Raw genomic sequence first — 25,157 nt, 5'->3', positions numbered from 1 at the left:
TTAGGGCAATATGCTTGTTGTATTACCGGAGGCCAAAAACCACAATATATAGTAAATGTATATGTGTAAATAAATAGGAAGTCCCCTAACATATGGGGAAACTACAATATATAGATATATACATCTAACAAGTCTAAGCATCCTGATGAGCCTATTGCAGTAAAGTTCAGCCAACATGAACAATGTAGCTTCTAGTCTGAATCTCTTATTTCAGGAAGACCTGCACAGATATGAGACGAACAAACAGTGCACTGCAATATCAGACCATACAATTTAATTTCAAAACATAATATTGCAGTGTGATTCAGGCAGTTGTTCACATATAAGCTACAGCCTCATGAATAGCATATAATTGCATCGATAATTTTGACCAAACTAATACCCTAAATTTACTTGGCTCATTCTCCTTACACAATGCAACACCAGAAAATTAATTAAAACATCCATGCATTAATATCGTCTATATTCTTACAGTCGGCCTGACAGTCAGTCCATGGATCTTGGCAGCGCAAGTGTTTGCAACCTCTACAGAGGAGTAGCTAGTAGTATGAAGAGTTCTCATGAAGATTAAGGACACTAACCTGTTGTAGGGGTCGCCTAACAATGTTATAGTAGGTATGCTCATAGTATCTTGTGTCCATCCAGAACTGGAGAAACATACATGACAAATAAGCAAATAATCATACAAATGTTTTTTAAAATGCACTTCATACAAAAGACCACCTTCCACCACTCATCCCATCATTATTTCGGGCATTGGTATACTTGTACATGTATGTAAGTCCATACCTGTTCACAGCTTTCAATCCACCTGTCACATACTTTAAGAGCAACCTAATAGAAGCAAACAATATGTTATACAGTTCATCAAAAGATATACTACATTATTGAACTGTGGAACACGAAATATCTTACCGCTTTGAGAGCATCCACATCAGAGCTAGCCTTCCACACCGACCCATAATCCTGACATCAGTTGCAAGTAGAATTCAGCATCCAAGATACAGGAGTAAAGTTGTCGTACAAGGTTATACCATGATTCCTCTGACCACATAATGTCTCGGAAGGGAATGTCCAGCAAAAACTTTGCTACCAAATTGATTCACAAGTTCTGAAAAGCTCTCCTTCTCATATAACAAACAAACAATCAGCGCATGCTAACACACAAATGGGAATACAAAATCTTAGTTATAGGAAAGTACCCAATTGACAGAATCATTATCAGTGTCGAAAAAGCCGCCTAACTCCAGTTCATTCATCAACACTTCGATATCACCTTGTAGCTGAATTTTTATACATTTAGAATTTAGTGGAGATTAATAAAAAAAATATCAAAAGCAGAGGAGACACTGTATAATTATACTTGGCAGCTGGCACACTTGTATCAGGAAGATTGTGAGAAAAACATATTAAATGAAATTAGTGCAGTCTGTCCGACATGTACACCCTGCAGCACTAAGGATGTATGATGATACAGATTTCTATCCTGCACAAAAACCTAAGCTATGCACAAAAGTTGGTACTTGGTAGCCAAGATATTGCTGATTTGTCTAGCTAAGAAAAGCATAGATTCTTCTAGCCCTGAAATGTCAGTATGATGCAGTATACAGATTCCTAGAAACATGATGATCCAATTCATATTGTGGTATCAATATAAGTGGGAGAAGCCTACATGATAGCATATTAGAAGAATAAGGAATTTAATAAACCAATGCCGGATCTCAGGAACCAATCGAGAATAATCCGTGACCTTTGAGAAAATCGTATGCACACTTTAGGAACAAAAACACAATTAACATGTCAAATTCTCTTACCCCTACCATGCTCTTTACAATAAGAACAGAAAATACACCTTATTATAAGTTAACAATGGAATACTATGAACTGCAGAACTTGAAAAGTACCAGCTGAGGGAGAAGGAATAAAAGAGAAGCCAAGTAGAAATTCGCCAAGCAGATCCAAAATATCCAGTGGGATTATAGTACCAGTTTTTAAGATCATGAACCTACCGATGTTTCAAGATTTGCATAAAAGATCCAACAGACCCAGGTTGATCAAAGTTACCTATCAAACGACTATGAGTGGATCAATATAACATACACGCCGTCCTCTCAGGCTCTCTACCTAGAATCAACAAACAATTTCTCTATTCCTCATTCATGGACAAAAATGAATTTTATATCTCAAAAGGTCGCAACATTTTCAGTCAAAATTTTTATATCTCCACTAGTTTAGTCCCAATATTACAGTATCCTAAGAAGACTTAAACTGAAAGAAAGCTCTATTCAGGCAACACCAATACTTGCAAAACCTAGCGTCTCCATATATTGGATATACATATGTGATACATAAATGTTGTCAATACATGCCCGGTACATTTCCAACACATATCGAAAGGACTAAAACTAATAAAGAAAAAATAATTGGATACGTAGGGTTTGTTTAGTTTAGTGGTTATCACAGGTTGGATAGGGATAGCCACATTTTAGACATATACCAGTCGTTTGAATGAAAGGAACAAGGATCACATTTGTTTTGACATGATTTAAGAAGCCAGTTATGAGAATGCCATAAGAAAATAAGAAATAAATGTAATTTGATATGTTTCATAGGTGCAGCATCTCTATTCGGTGAAATGTCTAGTCTTCTTTTTCGCGAAAACGCAAAAGACTTACGTTTCGATGCATCGATAGATAGGAAAAAGGTTATATGTACAAGTCCACGAAGGGACCAACACCCCGCACTACAACTCGACCCAAGAAAGAGGACCTAGTCTAGGGGATGATCTGGCGGACGCCCCGGGTCCCCGCGCTCGCCCACTGTTGCGCCTCGGTCTTGATGTCGTTGAGCAGGGAAGGCACCGAGGGTTGCGCGTTATCAAAGATCGCAGCATTCCGGTGCTTCCAGATCCACCACGCCGTGAGCATGATTACCGACGATGTACCTTTGCGCAACTGGCGGGGAGCGGTCCGCACCGCTTGCGACCACCACTCCACGAAGTCCCCCTCCGAGTCCGGAGGCCCTGAGGTAGATCGGATCCACGAGAGGACCTCGAACCAGATCGTCCTGGAGAATGAGCATCCAGTGAGTAGATGCACCATAGTCTCCTCGGATTGGTCGCACAGCGGGCATCTGGGCGCATGTGGTAGACCACGACGCGCCAGCCTCTAACCCGTCCAACACCTGTCCAGACAGGCCAGCCATAAAAAGAATTTCACCCTAGGAGGCGCCCAGGATCTCCAGTTCAGCTCCCATGATGCTGAGGTGATCCCCCCTGAAAGAGGGCCTCATAGCAAGAATGGGAGGTGTACTAGCCGTCCGTCGTCCACAACCAGGCCATCGCGTCTTGCTCCTCCGAAAGCTGGACATCCCTCAGTCTGACCCATAGTTGCACATATTGCCATAGTGCTAGGGGACTCGGTGCTCCAGCTATGTCGGGGATCCAAGTGCGGTCTACCAGTGCCTGACGCACCGTACGCACCTTCCTGCGCCGCTTAGGAACTAGCGCGAACACCTCTGGCGCCATCTCCTTGATGGACCTGCCGTCCAGCCATCGATCCTCCCAGAAAAGCGCGGACTCCCCATTACCCACAATCATCGAGGTGGAAGCCGCGAAGATGTCCAGCTCCGCCTTCGAGAACTGCATGTCCAGCCCGCGCCATGGCCGTTGGGGGTCCGTGCGCATCCTCCATAGCCAACGCACCCTAAGGCTTATGGCCATCCGTGCAAGGTCGGGGATCCCCAACTCCCCCAGGTTAAGCGGCCGGCACACCCTTGCCCAGTTCACGTGGCAATGACCTCCATTGGCCTCTGCTCGGCCCACCCAGAGGAACCCTCGCAGGATCTTGTTGATCTGTTTGAGGGTCTTTTTGTTCAGTACCATAAGCTGGTGCAGCGGGATTGCCGCGAGCACCGCTCGGATCAGCGTCAAACGTCCAGCTTGCGGCATCATGGATGCCCACCATGTCGGCAATTTGTCACCTAGCCTGTCCAACAGCGGCTGGAAAGTCTCGGCCGACAGCCGCCTAATGGACAGGGGAATGCCCAGGTACTTCACCGGAAAAGGCGCTAGCTGGCACTCCATGTGCCCCGCCGCAGCCACAGCAACCTCATCCGAGCAAGCAATAGCAGACACCGAGCACTTAGCAAAGTTGGTGCGTATGCCGGAGGCTTTCCCAAAAAGCTCCAGGATCCCGCGGACCGCACCCAACTCTGCCTCATCCGGGTGACAGAAGATCACCACATCATCCGCATATAGCGACACCGAGGTCGCCAGGTCCCGTCGCGCCAACCGTCGCAGCATACCCAGCTCAGCTGCCTTGGCGAGCACCTTGTTGAGCGAGTTCATCACTAGGACAAACAACGACGGCGACAGGGGGTCCCCCTGTCTCAGTCCCCTCCGATGCCAGATCGGGGGACCTGGCTCGCCATTGAGCATCACCCGGGTACTAGCCGTGGCCAGCAGTAGAGAGACAATCTCTCGGAACCTCGGCCCAAACCCTAACTTCTGGAGAACCTCCATGAGGAATCCCCAGGATACTGAGTCGAAAGCCCGAGCAATGTCAAGCTTCAACATCACCCTCGGCTCCTTCCCTCTATGTAGGAAACGAGCTGTCTGCTGTACCAACATGAAGTTGTCATGGATGCACCTTTTGCGAATGAAGGCGCATTGGTTGCGATCCACCAGCGACTCCATCCGGGGTGCCAGCCTAGTGGCCAAAGTTTTCGCCACCAGCTTGGCAAAGATATGAATCAGACTTATCGGCCTGTAGTCGCCTAGCGCCATGGCGTCCGGGCGCTTGGGCAGCAGGACCAGCAGGGCCTAGTTAAGGCCTTGGAGTCCGCGCCCACACATCGTATAAAGCTTGTCGAAAGCCGCCATGAAGTCAGCCTTGACCACCCCCCAACATTTTTGGAGGAACTCAGCCGTGAACCCGTCGGGGCCGGGCGCCTTGCCTGGTGGCAGGTGCCTGATTACTTCCCACACCTCCTCCTCCGTGAACGCTACCTCAAGCTCGGATAGGTCCTCTGGTGTGGTGCCCAAGAAGTCCAAATCCAGCGAGTGCGCCCTCGCCACCGAAGTGCCCAGCAGGCCCTCAAAGTGCGCGAAGGTAGCTTCAGCCATGGCCGCGTGGTCGGAGAGGACAGCGTTATCCACCCTCAAGCTATGAATCACGTTCTTCTGGCGCCTGTAGGCCGCATGCTGGTGGAAGAAGGCCGTGTTGGCGTCCTCCTCCCTTAGCCATGCTATCTTTGCCCGCTGGCGAGCCATCGTCCGCCCGAGTGAGGCCAGCCCTAGGTAAGCTTGCTTGAGGTGCGCCCGGAGTCGACGCTCATCGGAGGTGAGCAGTCGGGATTCCATGGCGGCGTCCAACCTCAATACCACCTCCCGCGCTATCATAAGCTGCAGTTTGATGCATCCAACATTTTTGTTGCTCCAGCTCATAAGATGGCGCGCAGTGAGTTTCAACTTAGCGGTGAGCCGCCGGAAGGGATCAGTGTCTCCTTAGACCACATCCCAGGCGCCCTGGACCACCTCGTCGAACCCATCAAGCCGCAGCCAGAAACGTTCGAACTGGAACCTCTTCCGCCCCCCGACTGTGTGGTGCAGTCAAGGAGGAGGGGGCAATGGTCAGCCACAACCGTCGCCAAGCAGCGCAAGCTGCAGCTACTGTGGAGCTCCTCCCAAGCCACCGTGACAAACACCCGGTCAAGCCGTACAAGCGTGGGGGTTTCACGCTCGTTCGACCATGTGTACCGTCGACCATGCAGGTAGATCTCCTTCAACTCGCAGTCATTCAGGAAGCGGCGAAATCTGCCCATCATCCTACGGTTTAGATTACCGTTGTTCTTGTCCTCCGCTCGGTAGAGCATGTTGAAGTCCCCACAAAGCGCCCATGGGCCTTGGTGGGTTCCGCGAATATCGCGAAGCTCATCCAGGAAGGCGATCTTGTCCGCCTCCGCCTGTGGCCCGTAAACACAGGTAAGCCACCACCATGGTTCCCCTCCCAAGGGTGCCACCCTAGCAGTGATACTATTAGCACCTATGTGGGCGCTGTCGAGCTGCACCACCCTGCTTATCCAGGCCACAATCACCCCACCCCGAGTACCAGACGCAGGCAAGCAGAAGTACGCATCAAAGTCCGCGCCAAGCGCTTCCATAACAATGGCAGGGGTTACAACAGATAGCTTTGTCTCCTGGAGACAGACAATAGACGCACCCGTAGTACCTACTACACTCCTAACACCCGTACGCCTCGCGCGGTCATTAAGGCCCCGCACGTTGGCCACCATCACCTTAGGTTCGTACAACATTGAAGCGATCAAAAACACCCGAACGACCCATATCAGGGTCAAGCCTCCACGAGGCGACCACCCGACATCCCTAACATCGGCGGGGAGCAGCCTCTGATCGAAGAGAGCGTCCATCCGTAGAACTCCGCGATAGCCTCGATCATGTCATCCGTCAAGGGGAGCTCGTACATCTTGTGGTAAGCATCAAGGGCAGCCTCTGACGGCGCCTCATCCCCAGAGAGTAGGCCAAGCTTGCGCATCAGGTTACGCACCGCCTTCATCTCGGCGTTCATCCCACCCGGTAGCTTTGCCATCCGTGAACTGCGGCGTGGTTGGAAGTTTAGTTCCACCAGCCTCCTCCTCACCGCTGGGGTTTGAAGAAGAGCGTCAGAGCGCGACTTTGCAGCTTCGAGGAACTCCCCCAGCGTCCTCGGCCGTGCCAAAGGAACCGGCGCCCTGGGGACCGGCGTTTGTCGCGCCCTCTGAAACACCAGCGGTGGTGAGGCGAAACGGCATACCGACGGAGGCGCGGCACTAGGGGGCGCCGCTGCGCCATCGTCTCTGGATCGGATGATCAAGGTGGTTCTGGGATGGGAGCGCTGACAGTTCAGGGCCAGGAGCTCATCATCTCTACTCCTTCTTCGCCGTTTAGTGTTAGGACGGAGGACGAGAGCGACGATGAGGTGCTGGACGAGGAGATTGTGGCAGACCCGCCCCCATCTCGAGATGGGGTTGACGAGAAGGGGATATAGAAGAAATTCTATTTACTGGGCTCAGCTAGAAATACTTGTAACTTCTTCTGAATCCAGTTCACCAATTCTTCTGTAAGTAAATGAAAATGGATGTACCTATTCACATAGTCCGTCACCATGGGAGCAGCAAAACGGCTACTGATATCATATGGTAACGTGGTGCACAGTAAAATAAGAGAAATAAAGTCCTGAATAAATATACATGCAAATGTTTGAATTATGTACATGCATGTACATTTCTTGATTCTTGGAGTAAAGATTTGTTTTGCTTGAACAGTTAAGAAACAAATTTAGCGCTATAAAATAATTACCTTCCGAAGTAATTTGATATTTCAACAGATCGCAAAAAATATATACAGGTACATAAGGCACTAGAGAATTTACATGTTTCTTTATTATTATTATTTTTACATCTGAAACCTAGTTTTTTCCAACTGGGAAAACCCATGCTCTGATGCACCTTTGAGTTACTCTTTTCCTACCATACTTTGATACTGCTATGGAATTAGAAATGACAATAACAGAATATTTATATTAGATATTTCCCCACAAAACTTTGCAATTTGAAGTACAAGATTATACTAAACAAATTAAGTATTGTAAAAGAATCCACTTTGATGCGTTTGGATCCCAAGAAAATTTAGTTATATAGCCTTGCTAAGCAAAGGTATTTGTTTGGTGCGAAATAAAAGACTAGTTTTGCCAAAAACTAGCCTCGGTGGGCTAGTAAATCTTTGACCAGAACCATGAGAAAAGATCAAAATACAGCACCCTTAGTCACCTTCATCTATTGTCAAAGCTGAGCATTTATAAATTAAGTCCAAAAAACTAGTGCATTAAAAAGAAGGAAAGATAGGATATTGCATTGAGATGTGTTCATACCGACTTATCCTTAAAGAGGATCCGTAAAGAACGAGAATAAGTGCGAACTTGATGACGGATTTCCACAAGCTCAGATATCCACTATGAAGGGAAGAAACTTGTTTAGGAAATACTCATTAGAGAAGTAACAAAGTTATGAATAGAACATGAACAATTAACACCTCGAGAGACAACTTTATGAGATCATGATCCAAATCTTGAAACTTCATCTTCGCCACTTCATCTTTGACAAGAAGATTCTTTACAAAGTCATCCTGCAAGTCACAACAAAGTTACATATAATGTATATATAGAAGTTCTTTGTGCTACTTTATGGATGCAAATAATTACCTTAGAAGAAATACATTCATCCACAAGATGATCTAGCCCACCGGAAGCCAACTGTCTATCAAACTCATTATGCAGGTGTATTTGATCTATTGCTCTAAAATACTGGAAAAGAAAATTTCATTACAAACTTTAAGCTGATCAAAGTAAGGAATAAAGGACCAATACATGAATATTCAGAGAAAAGTCAAGTTTTGAACTTTCATGATTCCAATTTTAATTTACAATTGCAGTGCATGTGGTTATTGGAAACCACTGGTAGTCGGTAACAAATACCCAAGGACTTTGATCCAAAATTTCAATTAATCGAGTTACCATACTAAATTGTTTTAGTTTCCATTGCCTGACTTTTTTCCCTGTTGTCAACCTAGTTCCAGGATTTCAATGAGTTTTAAAAGTGTGCTATTCCAGACTAGGCCACGTATAAAATCTACATGCAGTATGAAGATATCAAATCCACAAAATAAGGCATGAAACGTGATACTTATTGAACAACGTTATTCTTGTAACAATGGAGTGAACTTTACAGAATCGAGCGAAAAGAAGTGACTTGGCAGAGTATATATTGTGAACTGTGGAATCAAGGGGAAAATCAAGAGTATGAGTTTCTTTTCACAGAAGAACTTGATTAAAAATGATCAATTGATTACTTCAAAAGGTATATCAGCATAAGATGTCACTTTCGTAATAAGATTCAACATGGGTTCCTTAGCAAGTATAGACATGCAATAGACAAGTTATCAACTTGACATTTTGTGGAGGCCGGTATCATAAAGGAAATAGAAATCATGGCTTCAGCATGCAGTTAAAGGTTTAAGACCACGAATGACAAGCTAGGAAAGAGATAAGATGGATCCCGATTTGATGCTATCGGGCTCGCCTGGTACCATAATGTGGGCGGCGCAGAAGGGTGTCATGATGCAGTAATGAGGTCATTTTGTGGGTATAGAAAATCTATAAAGAGATATGCATTGAGGTCCATACATAGAGGCCGCACATGTTGACAGCGGGCTTGCAGCTGTTTCATAATATGACGTGTGTTAGTGACCCACGTTTGGTACATGATATGTTGGTCCACTAAATGTGACTGGTTGTGATATTTTTGTTGGGTGGTTCAAACCAACAACAATATATGAAATTCTGATTGCTCTAGCCGTCGGAATGATTGACTCCACGTGTCATGGCTGCCACCTCAGCAGCTCCTATTTCGGCAAACAACACATCATGGGCTAGCCAGAGATTCTCCAGATCTAGTGTGTGGTCCAGCACCCCCTGCGAGCACCGATGCAAACGCGGCATCGCGGCGTGCAAGGTTATGCACACGCTGACGTTACCCATGTGCTGAGTCACGCTGACATGCTAAGCGGCACATGAGCAACCCGGACGATGGCGACCAGCTTGTACCGCAATGTATTAGTGCTGATTAGAACTTAGCACTGCCTTGCAAATTTTTTCAGCTGAAGCGCATGAACTGAACTATCGCTGATCTTGTCCAGAGTAAGTTATGGTGTTGCAGTTCTAATTGACCTCATAATTATCAAGTGTGCCCTCAATTCTAGTTGATATAAGATTTTCCTGATGTGTTTTTTTTTCATGCTCCACCCAGTAGACATACCAGTTAATCTGAGTTGTCGTGTTGGTTTTTATGAATCATTGCATTTTGTTCAATTTCTGTAATTGTTGTGCTCAATTGATTCAAGAATCAGAAGATGGAAGGCACACATGACATAGTTTACATGTATCGCCATGACAGAAGATAAGGAACTAAATGTTGTGAATACCTGGTTGTGTTGCCTAAAGTACCCACCACTACGAATTAGTATTTATTGTTATGAATATGTGGAATTATAGAACGAGCGTATTCCGGGCTGGGAAGGATCTGCGACTCAGGAAGGCTGGCTACTTGTGTTAGGAGGAAGCAGTGGCGGAGCCAGAACTGCAAACTTGTGTAGTCAGTTTAACATTGTGTTGTCAAATATATGTATTTCTATGAAATTTTTAATATTTTTTGTTCTATTTCTGCTTGTATACCTCAAATACTGTGTAGTCAGCTGACTACACAGCTTATACGTGGCTCCGCCACTGGGAGGAAGCCTCTCCTACATAAGTCTACACGCTTTGATTTAAGCAAGCAAGAAATTATCAATCTACATTCCAATCCATGCCCTGTGAGGTGCAACTGCCAGCAGAGGCACTGTTACGCCTTGGGTTAGGGCTATTCTGCATAGCCCTACCCCTGCATGAGACAAATACATTGTATGCAGCACTACAAGAAATGAAAGAAGTTGTTGACAATGGAGCTGAAATTTTGAAGCAACCCAATAACCTAATGTGTTCAGTTGCATACCATGTTCTCTTTAAGCTTATTCTCAAAAAAAGCGTCTGCATAGGGCTGCAAATGCACCTCAAAATCAAGTGTCGCTGGTACGACTTGCTGCAAAGAGAAAACGAAAAGGACACCTAGTCACACCAAAGTACTAAGAGGTCAGAAAAAATTGATGCAAGGACATACCTGGCAGTGTTCTCTTTCATTCGCCTTGATATATTGATCAACTTTCCGCAATAGTATGTCCATGTGGCTCTAAACAATAACAAAAAGTTAATTACTTGCAGCCGATAAACAGTTCAGTAAAAGAAGGGTAGAATGTTATTTCTCTCAAAGAAAGGCACAGGGCTTTGAAACTTCCACAAGTCACCTCGCGTATCAGAGGATGATATACAGGTTCCCAAAGAGATAATAGATCATCCAGAAGCTATAAAGATAGAAAATGTTCAGATAAATCCTCATATAGACTGCTTTTACTAATAATTTACTAATTCTACAAACAAACAAAATACTCACATCAAGGGATGGTAACATAGCACACTCAGGATCTTCAAAATTTATCTCAAATTTTTCTTGGAGACGAGAAATAGTAGCAGAAGAACAATTGAAGACCTGCAAATCATCAATACATGAACTGTGATGCCACAACTATACTACCGCGCAATGGAGCACATCAGATTAATACCTTGATGTGAGGCTTGAGTTTGAGTAATTCGCTAATACATTTGATTTTTTTCCGTTGGTATAAAATGCCACTCATTGAATAACATTGTCGCTACAAGGACAACAAAAAGAATCCGTCAAACAAAATTTATGTGCCTCAAAGTGAGAAGTATAGAAAACTGCTTACCTGCCACAAAGATGAGATGGTCAACATATAAGGGTGTTCTCGGCTGTTGATGCCATACTTAGATCTGAAATTTGTCCCCAATTTCTCAAGGAGAGCTTCTTCTTCCAAATGATCATACTGCAAAGCGTATATAATCAGAGAAATTGTATTGGTCCCTTAAAATCAGAAACAAGGCTTTCAAAGTACCCTCCACAAAATGTAATGCTGTATATGTTTAAACAAAATTAATGTCTTATAAAGAAAACATTTTTCTCTACAATCTCGTTTTACGGAATACAAGAAAAATAATTTCTAAGATGTTGGTTCAGCTTAAGCGGAACCATTCTATTTTGTTCTTCTCCAGATTTTGGCCAATGATAAGACAATTGGTAGGCTGCCCGTCTCATGCTTCGCCTCTCTAGTTCAAGTACTAATTTTAGAAAAGAGGTGAAGCTAACTAGTTTCCGTTCCCGCGGGTCCAGTTGCATGGCTTCCACGCTCCTCCCATGCTGATTTCGAGAACTTCATTGAGCCGGTTTCTTCCACTAACCCCAAAGTGGAGCTCGGGTCCGAAGATATTGTTTTTGAAGACCGAGTTGGATTTAATGTGTTAGCAGCGAAAAATGATTTCTAGATTTACAGAAGCCAGGTAGAGGGATCTCATTTATTAATAATCACTATGCAGTTTGTTACAGGCTTTATCTTGGTCTCACATAGTTTACCATAGTGTAAATCAATGCAGCAGATGCCACATTTATTTATTTATATATTTGATAAACATGGACCAATTCAAGTTCTCCACCTTGCCACACAAAAAATGCAGATGATCAAAAACACAACTTCCACCTGCCTGCAAAACTGTTTTTTATAAATATAAAAAACTGCAGAAACCTCTCCATAGAAACATAATATAGTTATTGTACTATTCTATCAAAAGAAAATGATTGTCCAAAGTAGTAACAGGTCCAACAAACTATTACCACTTCACAGACATCAATGGAATCCACTTGTTGCAACATTTCCATATAAGCAGGAAGGTATCTCTGAAATTCATCTTCGAACTGGTTGACATGAAGGAGGAAGTTGTAATGAAGAATGATTATCAACCACAAATCAAGTAATGAACCTCGAAGGCTCAAAATCTAAAGAACTAAAAATGAACATACTTCCCAATTCCAGTCAGATCCATCTGGGAGTTCCTTCGCAGCAGAACATGCCTTTACTCGAAGATTTCCCTTTTCCTTCGTCAACCAGGATTCAAAATTGTTTTCATCAGAGTCGCTGTCCTTATCTTTTCCATCAGAATCCTACCACAGATACATGAATGAACGAGTATGTTATGTGTGGAATCCATATAGTAACATGGAGCCCAGCAGGCAAGCAAATTTCTGCAGAAGTGTAGCAACAACAAATTAGGAGTTTAAGTTGGGTTTGAATACGTAGGAAAATCCTTGTGGTGCATTTTTCAGCCAAATCTGGATGAAATTAGCTATCAAATAGGTTTGTAAGGCCATCCTCTATATAATGAAGCAGACACAGACACATTTGGCTGCAACGCAAGGGAGACGGTTGAGCATTTTGCGCTGTATTGTGATCACACAACCCAAATCCTAGCTCTCCTAGGGATTGACCTGGCCGGTATTACCGAGCTATCGGATATTTTTGACATTGCCAGGGATAGATGTGTGGCTCAGAAAAAGAAAGCTTGGGACTTGGTGATTACTGCATCTTTGTGGAGCATCTGGCTTTCAAGAAATAGGAAGGTTTTTGACGATCTCGATGCTCCAATTCAAGTTACAGCCCAGCAATGCTTGGAGACTTGCAAACTCTGGTCTCATAGAGCTAGGAAAGATGAGAAATCTGCACTTTCTTTCTGGTTTTTAGATTGGACAGCTTGATGCTTAGTTGATACGCGTCTGGTTGTCCCTCTCTCTGTATATATTCCTCTCGGTCCACCCCCTGTATCCTCTGGTTTTGTAACTCCTTGAGCTGCCTTAGCTCCTTTTTAATAAAATGTAGGTAGGGGTTTTTCCCCTCCCGATCCCCTAAAAAAAAAAGTTGGTTGAGCGAGCTATCAATTAACAAATTCGTAGCCCCAATCCCTCTTCTCTCTATCATACCCCCGTTACCCTTCCCTGCAAAGCAGCAAACCATTACAACACAGTTGGGCATGGTATCAACCTTATCACAGATCCTGGCTGTATCTGACTGTTCAGACCGAGCTGCAACATAGACCACCCTCCTGCCGACGATACCAGAGAATTGGCAGAAGGAAGTCAGGAACTCGGTAACAGTGCCGCAGCTCCTCCATGAAATCTGAACCCACTTCCCTACTCTAGAGAAAGCAACCGCAGCACACACATCGTTGACCCTCACGCCCGCCGATAGGCACTTCCCTCCCCCACTCTAGCCCTTGGCCATCAACCCCAACATACACCTCCACCTTCGCATCAACCACCCTCCTGATCCCATACCCACCAAACCATCCTGCCCACCTTACGACAACATGTCCTCCAGCACACCACCTCCGCTCGCCACCATCAAGCCACAGATCAGTATGGCTAACATTGTGTCCATCAACTCCCAAGCAAATCCAGTTATCGCCGCTTCCCCCTGCACACTTCATCATATAACCATACTATCTATCACGACTAAATACCGTCCTATCCACCACCTCCCCTTCCAACAACCTCAATGTAAGCTCTTTTCTCAAGATCTCTAAAGTATGCTAAGCACGAGTTCCCACAGTTTCATGGAAAAGAAGACCCATTTTCATGGCTGAAGCAGCACAATCAAATTTTTTGGGACCAGCAGACAATTGAGACAAACAAGTTGTGGCACGTCTTGTTCTATCTCAGCAACAAAAGGCATGTACATAGTGAATTCTGTAGATTACAGATCTTAAATTTATTTGAAGTGCATAAATCATACTCCCTCCTTGCCAAAATGTAGTGCGTATAAGAAATTTAAAAAGTCAAACAAGGTAAAGTTTGACCAAGTATATATTCTATATATTGAATTTAGAATAAAACATCAACATCTAGAATACCAAATTGGTACCATTAGATTCATCATAATGGTTGTGCTGCGGCCCCAGCGTGCTTGTTGTATCGATCGGTTTCTATATTAATATAGCGGGGCGAAAGCCTATTTCGAGGAGGATTCATCATAATGTATATTTTCATATGGTATATATTTTGTATTATAGATATGGATAATTTTCTCAATAAGCATGGTCAAACATTAGCTCGCTTGACTTATGCAAAAAAATTATAAGCACTACATTGTGGCAGGGAGGGAGTACATCTTAGTGAGTGGGTGTATCCCGTGCTGAAAGTTCCCATGCATTTTAGTGAGTCCCCCACATAAATAACTTACCTTTACCAGATTAACATATAAGTCTTTGCAAAGAAAAAGCAGCTCTTGGTCCACACTAGCAGTTGTACTGGACCTCAAAGGGCGCATTACGTGTTGGACTGCACATTGGAGATCATTGTCTAGACGCCGAGTTAGACACGGAAGTAGATCGTCTACAATCAAAAGCCGAAGCCTCCCATCATTTGTAGAAACTGCAAGCCGAATCAGACAACGGCAAAACTGAAGAGCCTTCCTTGCTGCTTCATCATCCACAAAGTATCCAAAGAGGCCCATCCTCAACTTTCCAAAGCAATCATGACGCAGAAGAAACCTGTTAAGAATTTACTACCTTTAACATGCCTCTTTTCATATTCTATTTGTGACTTCAATATTGTACCTGAAGAGAGAAGATGGTGACACAGAGTTCAAATCTTGTGAAGAAACGGTATCCTTGTTGCAGATAGGTTTAACATCTTCATGTAGACGTACACTAGTCTGTTCCATAAGTGCTAAGGCTTCAAGCAAACCCGACAGTTTTCGAGTAAACTCTAGCAATAGCATATATCCCAAACTTTTTATTTGTTCGTCTTCTCCAACAAGATTACCATAGTTGAACAGGCTGTCAGCTTGGTTTTCATACAGATGATAAAACCAAGCAGCATGAAGCCTATGCTCACACTGCAATAGTATGGGCTCTAAGAAGTTGACTGTCCACTCCTCCCAGAGTTCACTGGGGCAATGCTTGACCAGAGGAACAGCTACAAGATGGATAAGCTTCCCTAAATGCCTGAATTCCATACACTCCAGCGCTTCCATGAAGGCATTACTAACAGATAGACTATCCAATAACTTAGAGAATGCCTCCTCAACGGTTGTACATTGACCTATAAAATTGTACCTATAGCATGATATAAACTGTTATTTGCGGGAAGAACATACGCAGTAAACAACATGATTATCATAATAAACATCAATGTAGAATTTAAGTTCATGCCACTTGAGAAAAATATCATTGCATATATTTGACGTTCATAGTTTCGAAGTACTCCAGTGTCAGTCGATTAAGAAAGTACAAAAACAGAAACGGTATATCTGAACCGCTAAAGGAATGTACTTACACTCTCTGCCGAGTGCCCTCTAGCAGTGCTCTTGTCTCATTCTCACGGAATGATTCATCGCTGTCAATGGTATACAGTCCATCAGAAATTTCAAGCAAACAGCCAAGCTCATTACAGCTCAAGCTTTTAGCCATATCAACTTCTTGAGGCAACCAGCCAATACCAATTTCCACACTCCAAAGTGCATGTATACAACGGAGCAGCTGGAAACAAATAGAATGTAAACACACAGCTACGTGTAACCTAAAACCTGTTTTGTACCAACGAATGGTTTGAGGATGACCGAGAGTTTAAAGGGCCAATTACCCGTAAGAATAGAGGAATGATTGATTGCAGAAGGGCTACGGGGAAAACATCACAAGCACCATACTCATTTTTTACGCTCCCCGTAAGCTTTTCTTCACAGAATTTGACAATATGATATGATAAGACATCTTTAAAAATTGACCATCAGAAAATAGATTGCTCAATCCAGACACAGTATCCACATATTTATCATTCCACTCCCTCTGGGTCCATATTCTATTGAGAGATTTAAGTAGACATGGAAGCATGATTGCATATCGCTGAATCCTGTAAGATATTTAGAAGTTAATCAGTTGTATTTTAACAGTACCTACTCTGCTCTTCAATAAGTGATAGTTTTTACTTGCCATGGTTTGCAAGGTACAAATTAACCCCTAATCTGTACTAATAACATGATCGTAAATTCATAAATAAATTTATAGAATCCTTCTAGCAATAGTCGTGCTAGGTCTCAACTACGAAATTTGATATTTAATGCGATGAACGGCAACTTGTATTCCCATGAGGCCAAGTACATATACATACAAATGTTGTACATATGCACAAACCCACTTATACAGCAGTCATATGACACAGTTAATGTGTGGGAACTATGCACATCTAAAGCATTTGATATACTGCTCCTGGCCTACCCTACATCTCTCTTGCCAAACCAAGTAATTGTGTTCATATAGAAATTCATTTTGAAAAGAAAAAAAAAAGGAATGTGGGCTTCTAAATGTAATTCATTTATGGAGAAGTGGGTATTAGATAAAGTTGGATGCAAGGCAGCTCAATTTAATGGAAGAAAATTATACCCTGGACAAGATGTTACAATAACAAATGCCTCACACAATAAATTATGCTCTGTAAGGAGAAGGCAGCCCACTCCCTGATTTAGAGATATTGTTTCATCGACTCCCTGTACCATCAACAAAGTACTGTCAAGAACAGAAAAAAAAAGTATATGATAGTGAGAGCACATCTTGAAAGACAAAACGTGCACCACTTGGTAAAAGCAATTATCACACATTTAAGTGTCTGAACAAAGCAAGACATATCATAAGAGGACATACAAAAAACTTAATGCAAAGACAATAATACCATAGCTTTCACGCTCCAATCACTGCTCTGGGTTTTTTTATCTGACATGATGCCGCTGCTATCATTACTCCCATCAGATTTTTCCGGGATGCTCCCATCTGATTTACTCAGGATGCTACCATCTATTTCACCAGGGCTGCAGCTATTTCTGTTTCCAGTACTGGCAAAACCATTGCTGCCATTGCTTCTCCCGTCAGATTCTAGACTAAGAACCAGCCTCTTTGGTGTGTCGCTGTAGTCTGGCAGTGTGCCCGAAGAGATAGGAATAGGGTGATCTACAGGGAAAGGAAGGAAGTGGAGGTGGGCATCTTGTGGGAAACTACATGATGACTTTATTTGTTGAAGGGTTTGGTCAATGGTTAGGTCGATTGTTTCATCTTCTGAAACCCAAATCAGTTGTCCTAAATTTTTCAAGGGCATTGAGGGAGATACTGTTTCACCAGAGTGAAAGCTAGGGTCAAGTGCAAGAGATAAGTCCACTCTTTCATCTCCAGAGACAAGAGGCCTCTTTCCTGAATCTAAAGAAATTGATTGACAAGATGATCCGGGGGTGGAGCTAGCAGAGACTCCATCTGCTTCACCTGTTTCCTGATTTCTCAAATTATTCCTCGCAGCTAATACAAGTAGACTGGTATTATGCTTATGTTTTGCTTTTTCTATTTTGGGCACTGTTTCCTCTGAAATGGCTTCTGCGCTGTCCACAACTGAATCAGTATGGAGTTTAACCAGCTGTAACTTCAGCTCTAGAAGATCAGTACTGCTAATTTTTTCACTCCTGTGTTTCAGGAGATGCTGCAAACTTAAAATGCAAATAAACAAAACAATTAGGAGTCTCAACCATCTCAGAGTAAGTACATGAAGCACTATGATGAAGCAACGCATTAAGAAGGACCTTAAGCATCTTAGACCCATGATCCTGAACCTTGCGCAAATCCTCACTGGCCAGCAGAAGTGAAACCCTTACAAAGGATTCCACGTATTCTTCCTCTTCTGTTCTTACCTATTTCACATCGATGAGACATCACTAATGCATTATTTGATGATAGAAGAAAAAGACGACAAGTTTTGAAGGAAGCATATTGATAATGACTTGTGGACATAATTGGAAGTGTGCTTCAAATTGATGAATTTTCAGAACACAGTTTACTTTTGTAATCATGCTTGTGAGAACAGGATGCTACACTACCCTGAAAAAGTGCACACAAGGATCCATAGATCCCATGTCAAATTACAAAGGTCCAAATGTAGCAAATTAGAGCCTAGGAAAGATAAATTCAACCAAATCCGCTTTATTTCTTCAGCATGCTGAACATCGAAGAGTAATAATTTTCTCAGAAGTACAACCTCTTCGTTACATCATGTATTCGTGCAATGTTGCTCAAATTAGCATGTTTAAAGTTCCAATTGCAATGTTATGAATGGCTTAAAGTTTCTTTATTTGCTCCATCCTGTCATGCCACGAAAAATTGGGTTCAAAAATCCAATTTCAGATTAATGATGATCTTTTCGTGTGACACTAGAAGCTTGTAGCTACACATCGGATCAAAACCTAGCACAGTTATGGATGCTTGAAATCCAATTCATGCTGCATCAGAATAAAGTTGGGCACGAGTTTGAAACCCTAGGCAAAGCACGTGACGAGCTGCGGCCCGTAGATTCGTTTAAGCTTGAAATTATGTATTTATTACAAAACTAAGCAGTAATTATACTCCGGCGTCATCGAAATAAGAGCAAGGCACGTACCAGTCCCAAATTTGGAGGGTCCGAATCGCCGAAACCATCCGTCGACGCCTCCGTGGGGCGGCAGGAAGCGTCCATGGAGGGGAAGCTTCTGCGAACAGAAAAGATTGGGTGAAGTCGTCAGTGGAGTCAAGAATTGCAATCCGAAAAAGAGAAAGAGGATGAGCCAACCTTGGCTGCTCCGGAGGCGGGGAGGCTTCTCGGAGACACGCCCCGCAAGGTGGAGGGCGCCGGGACTGCGCAGACTGAGGAGATCTCTAGGGTCACCGATTTTTTTCTGTGCTAAGTTCAGTGAAAGTGTCAATCATATCACTAAAGGCGATGCTCATCCTCTAAAATCATCATGTAGTTATGCAGAGAATCATACATGCAGTAAGATTAAGGAAACCGTAGCATCTACCTTACCAAGTGGTCTGCCAGTGCAGTTCCATGGCAGTCATTAGTCATTACCAATGTTTCTTCTAATAATGGTGTTCTCAAGAATGCTGAAGCTACGGTTTGTTCAGTTGGGCATGTTAGCAATGTAAATAAGACGGAAGCGATGGTTCCCTCAGCTGCCACTGTTAGCAATCTAAACAAGATTGAAGCTCCAGTTCATGTGGCCAGCAGGGCAGCGCTGCGTGGGTTGCCAATGTGGTTGGGTTAATTCGTCGGCGGGCGTTCTTTGATATGGTCGGCGGCTACGGGTGGTTACTGGTTACGTTCTTCCAATATTTCCTCTCTGCATTTTCTTCCTATAATCTTTTTATCCAATGTTTGATCGGTTGTTTTGTATTGGTCATCTGATAATACTGTTGTGGATTTGAACGGCTTCTTTGAGTGGTTACCGGAGCTTGAATGCCGCTGTGGTGACAAGTGACAACTGATCGGTATGTTTCGTTTGTCCCATTGTTGGTGTTTTCTTTTTCTGAGCTTGCTGCAGGTTTGGCGCTCTTTCTTCACATCTCCGCTATGTTGGTGCGCTTGATTGCAGAGTGACGCACTGACGCTTCCCATAATGGGCAGATACCTCAGAGATGTCATACGCTTTGACGCTCGATCGTGCGGATTTTTGCCATGGATGCTGGTAGGTACGGCCTAGCTGCGCGAGTACATGTACATCTCCACTGCGTGGACGTGGTCTTCAAGGGTGTGAATTATTTGCCTCCAACTTGATAATGTACCATGGTTCTTATGTGCGTGATAAAAAAAGTATTTTTCGTAGCACGTTCCAAACACTGTATTGATCGGTTGATAATCAAAGGTACAATCAAAATTCATATGCTTCTTATAACCTCGTAAGAATGTATTTTGCATGCATCCTTGCTAGTTTTCAGTTCTTTATATAGTTATTACTACAGTATTACCATCTTAGAATTTTTATTACTTCCTCCATCTCAGATTAACAGGCACGCACGTAGTTTAATACAAAATTTGACCACTAATTTGGTCAATAAAATATATATTATATGTCTATAAAATTTATACCATTAGATTCGTATTTAAAAAAGGATTCGAATGGTTTTAAACATATATTTTATATTTTATTTACTAAAATAATGGTCAAAGCAAACTTTTAAACTAGGTGCGCGCCTGTTAAACCGAGATGGAGGAAGTATTGTCTATTCCTTCACATTAGTTCGTCGCTATATTGTACTAAATCAGCGACAGAGGGGTAGAAAAAAGAAGTTGGCTCCCTTGTCCATTTTGGGTCCGCTAGTGACGTGCATCAGTTAATTATGAAGCTCGTATTGGCATGGAAGGAACACGTGGAGTCGAAGATCTTCTCCAGGCGCCGGGTTGACACCGTCATGATCAGACAGCTCCCTTACTAGTATATGCATGTACTAACACATTGGATTCATGTGGATTTCGTTTTAATCACACACATTGGAGTATATGGATTAATTACTGTGCGTGTACGAGGTCAAGTGGTCAACATCTAGCGCACGCGCACCCCAAGTCGCCGACCGGCACTGTGTACATGCATGCATGGATTGGGAGCATTCAAATTATCACAATATCACGGTGTACGTATGACGTGTCTGCCGTGAAGTGGGAAATTGTGGCATGCAACGAACGCGCGCGCCGACCCGATCGCAACTGTATGAACACCACTCCGGTCTGGACCGCGCGCGACTACCGTGACTGTCACGGCGTCGGTGACATCCTTCGTTTCAAACGGCCGGATCGAACACGACAGCTTCCCGGTAAGCAAAAGGGCACGGTGACTCGGCGAGGTCGTCTTACCTCACTCAGGTAGAAAGAGTAGATCGATCTCACAAGAAGAAACCCACTAGCTTCCACCGATTGGCCTCTTCCAGCGCCATGTCAATCGCAAGTCCAGCATGCACACTTGGGGCTTGGGCTTGGTCTACAAATACCGATGGCCGTTTGCCACCAAACGCCAAGCGTGTCCCAGGATGAGGGCGCCAAGCAGGAAGGGCGGCCCAATCCACTAAGCACGTGGAGCCAAATAACTCAACTCCGTCCCCATTTATAAGACTAGTCACAATGGGAAGTATCATACACTAGTATCATGCATAGTTTATGATACCACCTCTACAATGTATAGTATTATATGTTACTATCACAGTGTCATTATATTTAATATTTTGTAGAATCTCAATGCAAATGTGTGTACATGATGTATTTTTCATTAACTTTTTTAGTTTTACGTGCTATGATACGGTATCATTTTATGATACCACTCTCATTAATTAGTATGCCACCTCAGATTTTTGCCAACATGGCATGCATGATACTACTTATGATACTACCACTGTGGCTAGTCTAAGACTACTCATAGTATCACACACTAGTATCATACACATGATATTAGTTTATGATACTACCTCCACAATGCATAGTATCATAATATAGTATCATAGTATTATCATATTTAATGTTTTGTAGAATCTCAATGCAAATTAGTGTACATCTTGTGTTCGCCATTAAGTTTTCTAGTTTTACGTGTTATGATACGGTATCATATTATGATACCACTCTCATCGCTCACCTCATTAATTGGTGCGCCACATCAGATTTTTACCAACATGGCATAAATGATAGTACTTATGATATTTCCATTGTGGCTAGTCTAAGCAATGCGCTTATCTCTAGTTAAAAGAAGGACATGGCTAGCTTAGCATCCGGTGCTGGTCTGTCTATCCCAGCATCCGGGTGCTCTTTTGTTCAACCCAACTTCCGGGTGCTCTTTTGTCCCACCCAACACTCACTAAAAAAACATACACATATTCACCCAGTAGGCAGTAGCTGACCAGGTTCCCAACGCTACCCTGGACCATCCCTTACGTGATGGTCTACCTCTAGCTCGCAAGCGCCAACCACGGCCAAGGATCACGTGACGACCTTCCCAGCAGTCTTCTCTTCTTCCTCTCTTGGAGATCTCCATTGAACCTGCAATTCACCGGATTTGGCATGATTCAAGGCTTAATAAATCTAGTAAAATAAAAGGATGGACAGAGCACAAGTAACCTAACGTCCCATATTGCCCCTTTATGTATCTTCTTCTTTTACTCTTAGGTTAGGATCGGCATGTCTCTAGGATTCTAGAATAAATCTATTCCTAAAACACAACAACCAAGATTAAGCAAGCATGTGCATATTAGATCCATCCACACGCACCTTGGATATAAATGATATGGTAGTCCCAGGAACTTAGCGGCTACTTGGTACAACAACTTAACAGTAAAAAATGAGCAACTTAGCAGCTACCTAGAATGCAACTTGCATCAATGTTTATCCAAGTTAAACATAGAAGAAATTAACTTAACAAATCATCACTGAGTAAGTTAACTAGATGGAAACATACTTACGTTGGTCAGGGGCCATGGCAGGCTTGCGCTCACGCTGGGCTTTATGGGTGCCGCCACCTGCTCGAGGTAGGCACCATGGCCTCCTCCACCACCATGCTCGAGATGGTACTGGTTGTGCGGCCGTACATAAGAATTTTAAGCATGTTGACAAGGCAACTTAATTAGACTAGTGACCAACTTATACATATCGCTCGAAAACGAAAACCAGATAGATTGTACTAATAACCAACAACTTAAGCATGCGGGAGGAATCAAGTTAATTAATTTCACTACTCGACTTAAGCATGTTGGCAAGGCAACGCAGTAAACTATAGTATCCAACCACCTACAACGTGAAGCACAAACTAAAGAAAGGAAAAACGTGACTAACAGGAAAACCAACTTAATAACATTCGGATTTGAACTTGAGCATACTAACAAAGGCGACTAACTTAAAAATAAGAGCCAACTTGTATATGTTGGCTGAGGGAAATAAAAACCTAGATATAATATAAAGCACAATTTTTTTGTAAGAATCAACTTAACCAAATTCAGTACCAACTTAACCATAAAAATTGAAACAACTTAAGTAAAACCATGAGCCAACTTATGCATGTTGATGAAAAGGAGAAGTCTCAAAAAGCTAGAGGTGGATTTATACCTCATTGGAAAAACCCCATGGCAACTTAAACCCATGATGTGAAAATCAAACTTATCTATATGCAGTACACAACTTAAACAAACAACTCAATGAAAAACAATATGCAACTTAAGCATGTTGAACCATAAAAGCAAAAAAGGAACATAGTTACTTTTTGTAACCAACTTAAGCATGATGAACAATCAAATTTACTGAGAGCAGGAGCAACTCAACCATTTAGTCAAAAAAGCAACTTAAAATTTACCACCTAAGTTCGAGGGGGCAACAACAGCTCAAGCAGGTGACCACCAGCGAAGAACAAGAAGACCGATATTGCAGAATGGGTCAATTCAGCGGTTGACAATTTTATAGGATTCTGAACATATAGTAGCACGGGCACCCTTTACATATCTTTTGTATTTATGCAGAATCATCTCACTTCTCCTATAGAGATACCCTTGAGAAAACAATTCATCTATACATGTAGTGAAAATACTCACTTTGCCTACAAAATACAAACATGTGACAACTAAAAAAACACAAGATGTACACTCTGCAGTCAGCCCAATACTATATATGAACTGTCATGAATGTAAAGTGGTACTTACAGCTAGACGTGTTTGCAACAATGCAAATAAGTGGAACACTTGGTGTCTAGTGATTCAATGATACAAAGTGCTAGCTGGATGGAAATGCGATTAATGTGGTCGGCGTCCCTTACTCACAAGTGAAATTTGTCATACATGGCAACATCGTGCACATGAATGCTCACTATCACTAGGATTTTGTTTGACAATAGCACTACAGGATCAAATACCTAGCAAAATCGTGGGCATTATGATGATTTTTACAGGACATCTACATCCTACATAGTCGAATCAGCAGGAACGGACCGAGTAAACATAAAAACGAGTAGGGAATATGCACCGCAAGCTAAAATTCATACAGTCTGGCCCATATGCAACTTAGGTATTTAGCAAAAAATTAACATATTCATGATGGCAATCAACTTAAAATGACCTTGTGCCCACCTTTATGAATTAGCTTTACTAAAAGAAGCTATCTCATATGCAAGTTAGGTATTAGAAAAAACAACTTAAATCATGACGGAAGTTCAACTTAACTTGACCTTATGCCCACCTTCATGCATATAGGTGTAGTAAACAGAAGTATCCTAGATGCAACTTAGTCCGAAAACAAGATGCAACTTAATAATGAAGCCAAGTCAAATTTTATTTCATTTTGTCGAAAAACAACTTAGCATATTGTTGAAATAAAAGCCGAAAGCATCGCTTTGATGCCGAGGCTGGGACTCCCCCATTTTGAAAAAAGCTAGCTAATAAAAAGGTTACTTGGCTGAATTTAGCATATTATTTCGTGAAATTTTCTTGTAACTCAAACGTAAGCATGAAAAAATCAATTTAAACATGATGACAAAAATTAATTTAGTTAAAAACAAAAACCAACTTACACATGTTGAATAAACAACTTAACCGAAATCAATATGCAACTTAAAAATGATGTTGCTAAGCTAAAAACTATAAGATGATGCATATAGAAAAAAAGTAACTTAGTTACAAACTAATAAGAAACGCCATCATATTAGCAAAACAACTTGATCATAATCGGTAAGCAAATAAACCATTCTTTGAAATAGGCATTAATAAGGCAGAACACATTTACTACATCCAATCCATAATAATTGC

General features: G+C 42.7%; 1 protein-coding gene across 5 annotated transcripts; it reads right to left on the bottom strand.

Annotated features, from left to right (window-relative positions):
* Positions 1–19,339, bottom strand: LOC127342689 (uncharacterized). Of its 5 annotated transcripts, none has more exons than XM_051368681.2 (26): positions 19,186–19,339; positions 19,018–19,105; positions 18,167–18,274; positions 17,275–18,073; positions 16,989–17,092; positions 16,192–16,458; positions 15,886–16,088; positions 15,165–15,665; positions 14,789–15,098; positions 12,577–12,717; positions 12,391–12,471; positions 11,432–11,548; positions 11,267–11,356; positions 11,098–11,193; positions 10,952–11,008; positions 10,768–10,836; positions 10,603–10,689; positions 8,259–8,360; positions 8,090–8,182; positions 7,929–8,009; positions 1,203–1,283; positions 1,035–1,127; positions 916–966; positions 790–834; positions 582–647; positions 1–220 (listed from the first exon to the last, which is right to left on the bottom strand). In XM_051368681.2, the coding sequence occupies exons 7-26, from the start codon at positions 16,017–16,019 to the stop codon at positions 206–208; spliced, it is 2,310 nt and encodes a 769-aa protein (XP_051224641.1). In that variant the 5' UTR covers positions 16,020–16,088; positions 16,192–16,458; positions 16,989–17,092; positions 17,275–18,073; positions 18,167–18,274; positions 19,018–19,105; positions 19,186–19,339; the 3' UTR covers positions 1–205. The 5 variants fall into 5 exon arrangements, with proteins under 5 accessions (XP_051224641.1, XP_051224640.1, XP_051224644.1 ...); XM_051368680.2 differs by having other exon boundaries at positions 17,275–18,066; XM_051368684.2 differs by having other exon boundaries at positions 1,035–1,124; positions 17,275–18,066; positions 19,186–19,337.
* Between the last annotated feature and the right edge of the window lie 5,818 nt (positions 19,340–25,157).

This window comes from Lolium perenne, chromosome 3 (genome assembly GCF_019359855.2).
Source record: "Lolium perenne isolate Kyuss_39 chromosome 3, Kyuss_2.0, whole genome shotgun sequence".
NCBI classification, from domain to species: domain Eukaryota; kingdom Viridiplantae; phylum Streptophyta; class Magnoliopsida; order Poales; family Poaceae; genus Lolium; species Lolium perenne.
Note: the sequence above shows the minus strand (reverse complement) of the source record. Positions and strands in the feature narration are given on the sequence as shown.